General features: G+C 40.8%; 1 protein-coding gene across 2 annotated transcripts; it reads left to right on the top strand.

Annotated features, from left to right (window-relative positions):
- The first annotated feature begins 3,794 nt into the window (after positions 1–3,794).
- otpa (orthopedia homeobox a) lies at positions 3,795–8,573 on the top strand. Of its 2 annotated transcripts, none has more exons than XM_068705588.1 (3): positions 3,795–3,910; positions 4,401–4,822; positions 7,261–8,573. In XM_068705588.1, the coding sequence occupies exons 1-3, from the start codon at positions 3,874–3,876 to the stop codon at positions 7,771–7,773; spliced, it is 972 nt and encodes a 323-aa protein (XP_068561689.1). In that variant the 5' UTR covers positions 3,795–3,873; the 3' UTR covers positions 7,774–8,573. The 2 variants fall into 2 exon arrangements, with proteins under 2 accessions (XP_068561689.1, XP_068561688.1); XM_068705587.1 differs by having other exon boundaries at positions 3,795–3,949.
- Positions 8,574–12,074: the final 3,501 nt, after the last annotated feature.

The raw sequence follows: 12,074 nt of genomic DNA, 5'->3' as shown, positions 1-12,074 counted from the left end.
TATAAAAAGCATAACAAAGGAAACACTCTAGTGCAAGTACTTCAAAATTCGACTTGCATTAAGTAACTGTTACTCATTAGCTCATTTATTGGGGCTGCTTCCACCTCTTTAAGATCATCTGACTCGTCTGCTGTGAATTAACAGAGAAACCAACTGTAGGCTTTATACAATTGGCACTAAATGAAGGATTTGATCTGTATATATAACCTCTGAGCAAACTGACCTGACATCTCCAATCTCATAACGTGAGAATATGAGAGGATGTAGCACAACGGGCCTGCGTTTGCTCAACTACTAGTAACTGTGAGGCTTTACTTAAATCATTTTATGGCACTTTTACTCCACAATCCAGTAGAAAATATAGTTAAATAATCCACTTTTTACAAGGCTACTTTGTAGATGAATATTTAAATATCTTATAATAAGCATATGAAATGAATACATTAAACCACTAAACATTAAGCCTTAAAACAGGCTCAAAATGAGTGTAATAATCCAATAATAGGAGCTATAGATTATGTGCATCTTATTGATATTAAAAATAGACTTTAACTTTATGGGATATTGACAACACGAGTCCTTATTTATGACGTGCGAAGCGGTGCGTTGCCGCCTCCAGACGCGGAAGCGGCACAGAAACGGACAGATGCGTTTTTTTCCCGCACATCGTCCTCTTCTGCCGCTGAAGTTGCTCCATGTCAAACTTTATATCTTCTGGTTTGCGGGAGCTGAGCCCCCCCCCCCCCCCCCCCCCCCGCTGCGGCTGCTGCAGCATCAGCTGCTCCCCTTCCCCTCTTCAACACGGTAAGTTATTAGGCTGCTCCTCCACATAATCCCTCCATGACTGTCACCAGACCGGCTGCATGAAACAAGAATCTCATTTGTTAAACTGGGGGCTCGTGCAGATGGAAGATCGATTGTTTTTCCTCCTCAGAAATCTCTAATTGAGTGAATACAGACTGCAAAGGCGGATCCGAGGGGAGGAGAGGAGAGAGAGAGAGAACAGAAATCACTAAGGCCTTGTGGTGTGTGGAGAGGCTGTACATGTGAACCGAGAGGTCAGAGGTTCGAGCCCCGCCTGGTACCAAACTGCAGCAGTCCGCACACATGGATGTGGAGGTAAAATAAAAAACAGCCTCAGAGGCTTCAACCTTGATGCGCCGTTCACATTACAGTATCACACTCATATGTTGTTGTTTTTTTTCTTTATTAAAAGTCACTCCTCATCTCCACGGCGCGTGAAAGCGTCTACTTTCCGCACAGATGCACCGCATTAACTTGCAGGGGGCGAATTTGTTTGTCTATTTTTATTTATGTCATGGATGAGATGGATGTCAGCGCGTTAGCGGAGAGATGTAGCGAACTGCGCTGTGCTCCTTGTTTACTCTAATTACGGCCTTATCAAGTCAGCAAAACCAGGACCTTCAACACACACACACACACACACACACACACACACACACACACACACACACACACACACACACACACACACACACAATCTATTGACATTATTAAGTGAAATGATGCCTTTGAATTAGTTGAACTAAATGCATCTAACTTCCAAACTGGGTCATAATACAAAAATAATAATACAAACTTGTGTTTAAGTCTCCAATGCATTAAATACATTGTTTTATTATCCACGTTTTCCAAATAAAGCATGAAATATTGCAAGATTAAATCCATATAAACTAAATAAATTATTTTACAGGCAGCAGCAAGCAAAAAAAACGTGTTTATTTTGGGGGGAAAAACACTTATTCTACATTAAAAAAATGATTATAGTGCAGCTTTTTCCTCGGCTTGTAAATAATACACGAGATATTAAACTCAAAACCAGACAAGATCATATTTATTCTCTTTTTATTTTTTGGTCCCCCTCTGTCTCGCTCTCTGTCTCGCTGTTTTGGGGGTTAAATATGACCTGCTGCCACGAGAGGACTCATTCACTTCTGTTTGTACAGCCATAAAAGCGCTGAGCTATCGGAGAGTCGTAAAGTGAAGCGCGCAGTCCATCATCCCGCAATGTGATGACTTTAAACGAACATTTATAGGCTTTCAGCGCGCCAGGAAAAGCTGCTGCCGCGAGAATAAACACTACATTTGGCGCCTAATTATTAACACGAATAATATAAGACTATTTCTTTATAATTATGTAAAATAAATACGTCAATATATCCTAAAAAAATACAGAATATTTTTTAAATGACGCCTATTTCTAGCCTTAAATCTACCTTAAATTCCAGCTTCTAAAATAATAATAATAATTATAGAGAGGACAATAAATATCTCCAAGTGCGCATCTTCTTCTCCTCCTCGGAAGAATAGACGCAGACAATCTGCGCAAAGACACTTGGAAAAAAAAATCTCCGATGAGTCCGAGAGGAGACTTCCCCGCACACGGCTCGCGCTCCATCCGTCCCTCATGGTCTGTCCCCTCGTGCCACCAGATTGCAGACAAATAAAAGACGAGCGGAGAGGCTTTAGAAGCCTGGACGGATGAAGAAGAAGAAGAAGAAGAAGAAGAAGAAGAAGAAGAAGAAGCCAGAAGCGGGTTCACGCTCGGACGCCTCCTTTGTGCCACTTTTTTTTTTTTTGGATCCAGCACATAATAAATTAAAAAAACCTGCTCGCTCACACAAACGTCCCGACATCTGTCTGAAGCGTGTCCGATTTAGTTTAGTCCTTAAATATTAAGGCAGACTGGTGTGTGTGTGTGTGTGTGTGTGTGTGTGTGTGTGTGTGTGTGTGTGTGTGTGTGTGTGTGTGTGTGTGTGTGTGTGTGTGTGCTAATTGAGTCTAATGGTGGTTTATTCAGAGATAAAAGGGAGCTCCTTACTTCTTCTTTTTTTTCTGGTCTCATTGAGAATAAATCATTTAGATTTAAAGGCCTCCTCCTCGTGTTGCACATTCTGGTGTTTTAGCTGGTGTCCCTTTCATGTTGAACTCCCTCCACTTTCCCTTCGAATTAATTCGCTCACACATCATTTGCACCAAGTCCCTCCCTTCTTGACAGTCGGGCCTAAATACTAGTAAATCACCGCTAATTTATACTGATCCGATATGTGGAATAAAGGCGTATAGATCCGGCGCTAATTACATAAAAGCCTAATGGCCTTGAAAATGACAGCCTGGTTAGAATTATACAAAGTTTGTTGTTTGGCTGACTGGGAAATCATATTAGAGGAGGTTCACTTGGTCTCCAAGAGGCATTTAGTGTCTTTAAAGAGGTCGACAATAGCTTCATGGAGACTAAAAAAAGAAACGAATAAGCTTCACATTATAGTTTATATGCAAGGTGTGTTGCCTCTGTTAATGCAGCCATGTGCTTCCTCCTCACATATGAATAAACTCCCATATATCCGTGTACTATCCAAAACAACACAGAGCAGCATGCACAATTAAACAAATATTGTGGTGATCCAACATTTCTTGAACGGGTCGAAAGCTCTCACACAGATATTAAATCAGGTTATTTTATTGGATGTAATTTGGAGGAGAAATCAAAGCCAATTACAGGAATGAGGAGGAATGAACTTGTGGATGTGAGAGGATGGAGGAGGAGGAGGAGGAGAAGGAGGAGGAGGAGGAGGGTAGGGAGGGGGGAGGGGGGTGCTGGGGGTCTCGGGCTAAAGCTGACATACCTCAGGCTTCAGCTCTGATTGGTCCTCGTTTGGAGAAGCTCATGGGTTCATTCCGCTGTTAAGCGCCTCCCCATTTCTCTAAACTACATTATAATGCAACGAACCTCCCTTTTAACCACAAACCGAATTTGCTTTCATTTAGTCTATATATATTTCTTAAATAGGTTAAAGTCATAGAGATATTTTTTTTTGTTGGGAATAGCACTTCGCCCTGGAGCGGTGCGCAATGCTATCTCATGCCGACCTCCTGGATGCTCGCCTCGGTGAGTTATCATCACCAAACTCCGGTCTTCAACTCTACTGTAAGCTGGAGGCACTTCTAATCCTAAATCAAGCTCTGAATGTTGTCAATTTGCTTCTTATTTCCTCTTAATGCGACCGAAGTGAGCTAAACTCGCTTAATTCATTGGAAAAGTAATTATTATTATTATATTACCGCGTAATTTGATTTAACAATTTCCTAAGATATCGGTGTGATCGAATTGAATTAAGAGTATTTAAGGAGCAGATTGTAATGTGCATGCTGTAGTTGTCTCTCTAAGAGCTGCACGCGATGATTGTGTTTTTAATATTTCTACATCTGTGTTTTAAATCTGCTTTAATGCATGCCGTGCATCTTTTTCTACTGCAGCAAAAATAACGTTTTGCATGAGAAGTCTTTGCTTAACCATGTGTCCCTTTTTTCCTCCCAGAAAAAGAAAAGTGTTCACTGTTCAAAAAATCTCACGCGCTGTGGTTTTTTGTCTCGTGCAGGGATGAAGGATGCCGCGGCGGAGCTCCTGGGCCACAGGGAGGCTCTGAAGTGCCGGCTCGGCGGAGGGGGTCCTGACCCCGGACACTCCGGAGGAGAGCTCGGCCCGGGCCAGGACGGCGTGGAAGGAACCACGATGCTCCCGGGCGACGATATCAGCAACGGCGGAGGCGGCGGCGGAGGATCCAACGCGGTGCAGGTCAACAGCAAAGAGCAGGAGAAGCAGAACAACAACAACAACAACCAGTCTGGAGGAGGGCAGCAGAGCCAGAGTCAGAGCCAGAAACAGAAGCGGCACCGGACCCGCTTCACGCCGGCGCAGCTCAACGAGCTGGAGAGGAGCTTCGCCAAAACGCACTACCCGGACATCTTCATGCGGGAGGAGCTGGCGCTGAGGATCGGTCTCACGGAGTCCAGAGTGCAGGTACGGGAGGGCTGGATCCTGTTTAATCAGCGGTGGATGAGAGGAAATCACAGGGACTCGTGTTCCGTTTTGACAAAGATATAATCATCTGAATACACGAGCCACAGCTGAGGTCCGAATAAACCCGCGTATGAATTTAAAAAATGATAATTTAAAAACTCAAAAATTAAGACAAAATAAAAACCTGCTTTATTGTAATAAATATAGAAATTAAATCCCTCCTGACAGCAGCTTTATTTATTCTGTATTCTTTATTTGTATTCAATGACTCTGCACATTTAAAACCCTATACAATTATTCATTTCTCATAAATAATCAAAGTAAATTTGCTTTAAAAAATTGTTTTCCTTGGATGTATAATTAAATGTTCTGACTTCAGCTGTCGGTGTTAGGATTTTATTACTAAAAATATGTTTTCATTTTAAGTAGAGTAAAATAACATCTGATGTCTTAATATAAGTTATTTCAGTTCAGCACAAAGACACAGCGTCCAGCCTGTTCGTCGTCTGCAGTTAACTTCCGGTTACACTGAAATAATAATCTAGCATAAAAATCTACAACATAAAACACATTGAAACTATTGAAATACAAAACACACATTTTCATTACATCTCAGAATTTTACTTTATTTTATAGAAAAAAACCATTAAAAAAACAAAACTATAACAGCAGAATTTTTATTTTGTTTTGTTTGTTATTACGTTAAACTTGTATAAGTGAGCCAATAAGACATAACACATAAATGTGTGTGTGTGTGTGTGTGTGTGTGTGTGTGTGTGTGTGTGTGTGTGTGTGTGTGTGTGTGTTGTGCGGGTTGAGTGCCTTGCCCAAGAGCAGTGACTGTGTCTGGACTTGAGATTCAAACACACACACACACACACACACACACACACACACACACACACACACACACACACACACACACACACACACACACACACCATGCACATAGCGAGCAGTATTATAAGTAAGTTTAGTTATTAGTTACAACACATCCTGTCCTCTCACTCCACCAGATTTTATTCTTTAAAAAAAGAATAATAAAAAAAAAAACGTACGCTTATTATATTATATTATGTTATATTTTATTTAACTGCAGCAGCTCGTGTTTTTATTTCTTAGAATTTATTCTGCCTGATTGAGAATTGGCCCTTTACACACATTCTGCGTCCCTCTCATGTAAAATGAACCGACAGAGAAATGATGATTACATCTTAATTACACTCGTTTAAATCGCCTTCAGATAAAACCCACTCTGTACCGATACGAACCTTTTAAACGGACCTGAATCTACTGTGCACGTGTGCGGGTTCCTCGGCGATGCCCTCGGTGACTTCTACATAGTCTGCAGATCAAACACCCTCCACATTAGGGCTCATGGAGCCACCGCCTTATTAACTACAGCCACGGCAAATGCACTCGGAGCTGCTCACATGTGAAATAAAAGCCTAATAATCATTATTATTATTATTATTGCATGGGTCGATTGGGTTTATATTTCCATATAATAAGAATTAGTGAAATGACGCTCGTCTGCTGTGATGAGAAGCAGAAGCAGGGCCAGGATCTTCTACGTCTTAATGCCGCACGCGCTGAGGGAGCACTCTGTCTTTTAAACGGAATGAGAAATTGGGTTTTCTTTCTCTTGAAGTGTAATGCATTTCAGGCCGGATTTCACGGCTGGCTACGTGGAGAGAGGAGGTGGGAGGAGGAGGAGGAGGAGGAGGGGACAGTGAGATTGTCCCGTTCTTATTACTGCGCCTCCACTTTCTCAAGCAAATCTTCACATTAATCATATATAGACGCCGAGCGCGCGCGCTTACAACCAAACGTACAGAGAGCTCAAGGACCCCGACGAAAAAAAAAAGTGTGTTTGTCACAGCAATAACAGTATCTTTATCATGTGGGCGCGTGGCGTTCAATGGCTCCAAACAGAGCAGTCATTTGGGCTCAAATTATGTTTGAAATGTTGGATTTTGTACCAAAATAATAAAAAAAATGATTTCTACATCTAAGAAAAATCGAAATAATTACACATAAAACTATAAATGGAAATTGCGATTTATTGAGGCAAAAATGATTTAAAAATAGTTCCCCCACTGTCTGCAGTCTGAAAGCTTCCAGAGTTGGATGGAGAGATGAATCTAAATATATTTTGCCCACGTGTTATTCCTTTATTTGTATTAATTGGAGACTTTTATATATACATGATAACAGGGTAAATGGGTGGCACGTTGTCACGAGCTGATAAGATCCGGAAACAACATAAATCAGTGTTTTTCTGCAGCAGATTTATCGCTGCTGGTTCACATCATCGTGATGATCACAGGCCGATGTCACAACCTTTTTATGTGCACTCGGCTCTGACAACATGACCTGCAGATGCACCATCACGTCCGCCGCTCCTATAACTCATCATCGTCTCTGTCCCGCTGCAGGTCTGGTTTCAGAACCGACGCGCCAAGTGGAAGAAGCGCAAGAAGACCACCAACGTCTTCCGGTCTCCGGGGACCCTGCTGCCGACGCACCACGGCCTGTCTCAGTTCCCGTCCGCGGCGGCGGCGGCTGCGGCCATGGGCGACAGCCTCTGCTCCTTCCACGCCAACGACACCCGCTGGGCCACGGCGGGGATGCCCGGCGTGTCGCAGCTGCAGCTACCGCCGTCTCTGGGCCGCCAGCAGGCCATGGCGCAGTCCCTGTCTCAGTGCAGCCTCGGCGCCGGGCAGCCGCACAACTCCATGGGTCTGGCCAACATGTCGAACGGCGGCGGGCTCCAGTCGCACCTCTACCAGCCCACTTTCCCCGGGATGGCGTCCCTGTCGGGCCCGACCAACATGACCCACTCGCCTCAACTGTGTAGCTCCCCGGAGAGTGAGGTCTGGAGAGGGACAAGCATCGCGTCGCTGCGCCGCAAAGCGCTGGAGCACACAGTATCCATGAGTTTCACCTAGTGACGCAGGGGCCACGCGCGGAGAGCTTTTTTCTTTCACTCGCACAGAGATCTTCTGCGTTCAGTTCTTCTTCATCCAATCCATCCAAACGGCGCACCGGGAGAAATACAACCAGGATACTTGATCAAATAAGAAAACAGCACATCTGGTATTTTATTTTCCTCCCCATATCACAACCAAGAGGGAGCACTGAAGCGGCTCACCCGGCCTGTTGGACTGCTTCTGTTTTAAGCTATAATTTATTATTTCGCATGTAGCCTATGGCACCTCTTTATTTATCTATTTAAATTAACTTATTTGTTCTGTATTTATTTATTTATGCGACTCATGCGGCCTCTCGGGGCTTTCAGTGAACTTTGCTTGGTGACAGATTTTTTTGAAGACAAATTCTGGGGATACTTTGAAATACAAAAACTCGGTTATGATGCCTTTCCCCCCCCACGTGCTGCACAGCACGCGCCTCTAAAGGGGGGATGCACAGTGGACCTGCAGACACCTGGAGGTTTAAAGGAACGAGAAAGATTCACCTGGAATCAGGAAATCATGGAAGAGGACTTGACTGCATGTGCTGTCCAAGGCAAAAAAAAAAAATAGAAAATACAAAACAAGGGAAATACTATAAATTAAGACATGGAAGCTGACTTCACTATAATCTGTTATATAGGATGTTTTGTGTAGCGGAAGCACTCTTGTTCCCATTTGGTCAGTTTGTGATAACTTCTGTTTCCAAAAAAAAAGTATGTCTGTGCTTATTATGAAATTATGACTTTCTTAAATGTTTGAACCATTTTGTTTCATGGACATGTTTATATCAATTAAATGTAAATGATCAAATAAAAATCATTTTCAATTATGTCACATCATGAATCAAACCTCCTTTTTTTAAAAAACAAAACAAAAACATGTTTCTCCAAAAAAGAGAAAGGTCCACTTGTCTCGAGCTCAGAGGAACAGTCCTGTTTGTAAAATGGATTATTTAATTTTAACGTACACAGAATTCCTGAAGCGACACTTAATCGTGTCGGTTTAATCTGTGACATCATGTGATGAGTGATGTCATCATCAGTCAGAGAAGACATGAAGAGGACTTCTGCAGCCATGATGGTGGAAATACTTTAAAAAGCTCAAAATAAAACAAAATAAAACTAATAAAAGACATTTGAGCAGTAAAAGTATTGTGTTCTGTAGTGACAAGGCTTTAACCAAAAAACATCTGTGCAGTTGCGGAACAATTTGGATGCTACTTAATAATTCGCTAAACTGCTGAAGGAAATACTCTACTTTATTATTACTTTTATCTGATAGATTCTACTTCACAGATTTCAATTTTACTGTACATTTAAAAACTGAGCAGTTCATAAAGTGTGCATAAAAGATGCACTGTTAAATATTAAACCACTTAATTAGAAGCACATCAGTCAGCTACAGCTTTAAAATGCTACTTATGTGCATGTTAATGTCTAAAATGATAATCTAATATTATAATATGTGAAATACCACTTTACACTGAACTTTGCATTATGAGAGCTTTTGATACTTTAAGTACATTTTGCTGATAATACTTCTTTGAAATGATCATTTTTAATGCGTCACTCTCACTTGTATTTGTTAGTACTTTCACACAGTAATACTACTTTAAGTAAAGAGTCGTCTTCCTCCTCTGCTCTGGTTGTTCCATGTGTTTGCTCCTAATAGCAGTTTTGTGAAATCAAACCTTTTTATCCTTTTTAAAGAATCACACCTGATCCATACAGCACAAAGAAACTGATCAACATGCAGTCATGCATTTCTTTTCTAAGTGGAGTGTAATTAAAAAAAATAAAATATAGGTCATCAAGGAGCAGCTCATACACAAAAGGCTCAATTCCCAATTAATTATTTAGACCAGAATCAGAGGTGTCAAACTCAATCGCAGTGAGGACCAACCTGATGAATTAGCAGAGGACCCAAAGGTGCTGTTCTTCATTTTATTATCTTTTAGCTGAAAACACAAAATATGAATCCCAAACCTGAAAGCCTGAAACGAGAGAGCTTTAAATAATTAACTCCAATGTTTGACATTTCTACACTTTATATGTTAGCAATAAAACAAACAGCTTTGTTCAGATAATACCTGAGGGCGGCGTCATGGAAAGTGAGCTCTCTTGTTGTAGAACTTGTAGAAATATTTTGTCTCTTCACGTCATTTTAGTCCATTGTCTTGCTGAGTTGGAGCCACAGAAAGCTAACTAATCTTATTCCTAACCTTTGTATTTTCTGTCATGATGCAAATAAAGTCAGAGGCTCAGATCCTCTGACGGTTGCAGAATTGCTATTTTCTGTCAAACTACTTTGGCTCCATTATTTTGTGACTTGATTCAGCATCTGTTGGGTCTGAAGACCACAAATTAGAAATTGATTAAAAAATAAATAAATATCTGGTGTTGTTGAGAAAGAAAGAAGTGAGACCTCCGTAACTCGCTGCTCATCTCTGCTGCAGGCCAGAGGCTCCAGGCTACGTTAGCCGCTGCTAGCATACACCCACCTGAATCTCAGACAGAACTTTTGGCGTTGATTGGCATGATTAGAAGGATGTTTTAAGTGCAATGCTACACGCTTAATGTGTGTGTGTGTCACCTTTAAGCAGGTTTTATGTGTCTCTTGACTTCTCTTTTAAATTTGCAGTGTTTAGGATTTTGACGACATCTAGTGGCAAAGTTACAGATTGCAACCAACTGAAACTTCTCCCGCGTAACAAACGTGTCGGAGAACGAAGGTGGCCGACGCGAAAAAAACGCATGAAATGAAATAAAGATAACTGTACAAAATAAGAATAATGAATAAATCTTGTGACTCTGGAAGGGTTCTTGATCCCCATATTATAAATGACTTCTCTAGGTGCTTGTTAATCTTCTGTCAATCAGCTTTTGACTAATTTTGGATTTTTATTTAAAGTGCTGAAACATTGTTAAGTCCTTCAAAATAAACCAGTCTTCATGTACTGTTCAGTAAAAGTGCAGAGCTTCCACGATGTCGGGATTATAATCACAAAGAAAAAGAGATCGAGGCGACCGGGAGGCACACGGATAAAGATTTTTTGCAGTCATAGCGACAGATGTGAAATAATATTACATAAATGTAATAATTTGTTTCACTATCACACAGGTTAATTAGTTTGTGGAAATGGGTAACCTATTTCTCATTGGGTAATTTGTCACACGCTGACGAGGTAGCCAATCAGTGACCCTGCTGCTGGTGGGATCATTTCTCCCAGAATGCTGTGCAGCGAGTGTGTCGCGGGAAAAAAAATGTGAGAGCGAGCCAATGTTTACCTCCTATTTATTCCACACAAATAAATGAAATCAGTCAATAAACCATCCAAGGGTGAATATGGCTCTCTCTCTATCCGGGATTATGAATGAGAGCTCATTAATTTTCCTGTGTGTGTGTGTGTGTGTGTGTGTGTGTGTGTGTGTGTGAGAGAGAGAGAGAGACGATGTGTGTGTGTGTGTGTGTGTACATATTGTTATTTTGTTCACATATATATTTGTGTATAATAAGGGGAAGTCTGAATAAAATCATGTGAATTTATTTGTATGAATAAGCATCAGGCTACTTTATTACAAATTAAAATAATGAAAGGGTCCATGTTTTTTTGTTTCAAAAACAAAATGAAATATGCTTTTTTAACATCTTGTCAGAACAATATAGAGAGTAAAAATAGATATGTGTTAATTATGAGCTTTAGATGAGCTCATAGGCAAATGCTGTCACTTTTAGACAGAGCAAGGCTTTTCCAGTCCTTATGCTAAGCTAAGCTAAGCTAACCGGCTGCTTGCTTTAGCTTCGTAGTTAGCGTACAAACATTGATGGTGGTATCAGTCTTCTCATCTGAGATACTTAAATAATCACATCATCATAAAAAAAGCTGTGCTTCCTTTAGAAGAACAACTGGTCATGTTTGTATTAATTTTAATTTACCATGACGTTTATGGATAATATATGTATTACTTCTCATTACGCATATATACATTTACTACATTAATGTTTACATTCAGTTTATTCATATTACAATTTCTGTCTGCCACAAATATTTTATATTGTATTCCTATATTTGTACTTCTGCACTTCTGCATCTATCTACTAGCATGACTTTATTTTTATACTTATTTATTGAACATTGTTGGAAGGAGCTTGAGATCCATTGCTAACAACTGCTTCTCTGTAGTTTCTGTGCGTATGATAAATAAATGACTCGAAACTTGAGAATTTGGGGAAATGCTGTATTTGCTTTTGAGCCGTGAGCTCTCACCTGCAATAAA

Source organism: Cebidichthys violaceus, unplaced genomic scaffold (genome assembly GCF_023349555.1).
Source record: "Cebidichthys violaceus isolate CVI_PGR_0920_01 unplaced genomic scaffold, fCebVio1.0.p SCAF_12, whole genome shotgun sequence".
Taxonomy (NCBI): Eukaryota; Metazoa; Chordata; class Actinopteri; order Perciformes; family Stichaeidae; genus Cebidichthys; species Cebidichthys violaceus.
Note: the sequence above shows the minus strand (reverse complement) of the source record. Positions and strands in the feature narration are given on the sequence as shown.

Coding starts and splice junctions, on each gene's coding strand:
- otpa (XM_068705587.1), top strand. CDS start 3,874: ATGCTATCTCATGCCGACCTCCTGGATGCTCGCCTCGGTGAGTTATCA. Junction 3,950..4,400: donor CTCCGGTCTTCAACTCTACT/GTAAGCTGGAGG, acceptor TGTCTCGTGCAG/GGATGAAGGATGCCGCGGCG. Junction 4,823..7,260: donor TCACGGAGTCCAGAGTGCAG/GTACGGGAGGGC, acceptor GTCCCGCTGCAG/GTCTGGTTTCAGAACCGACG.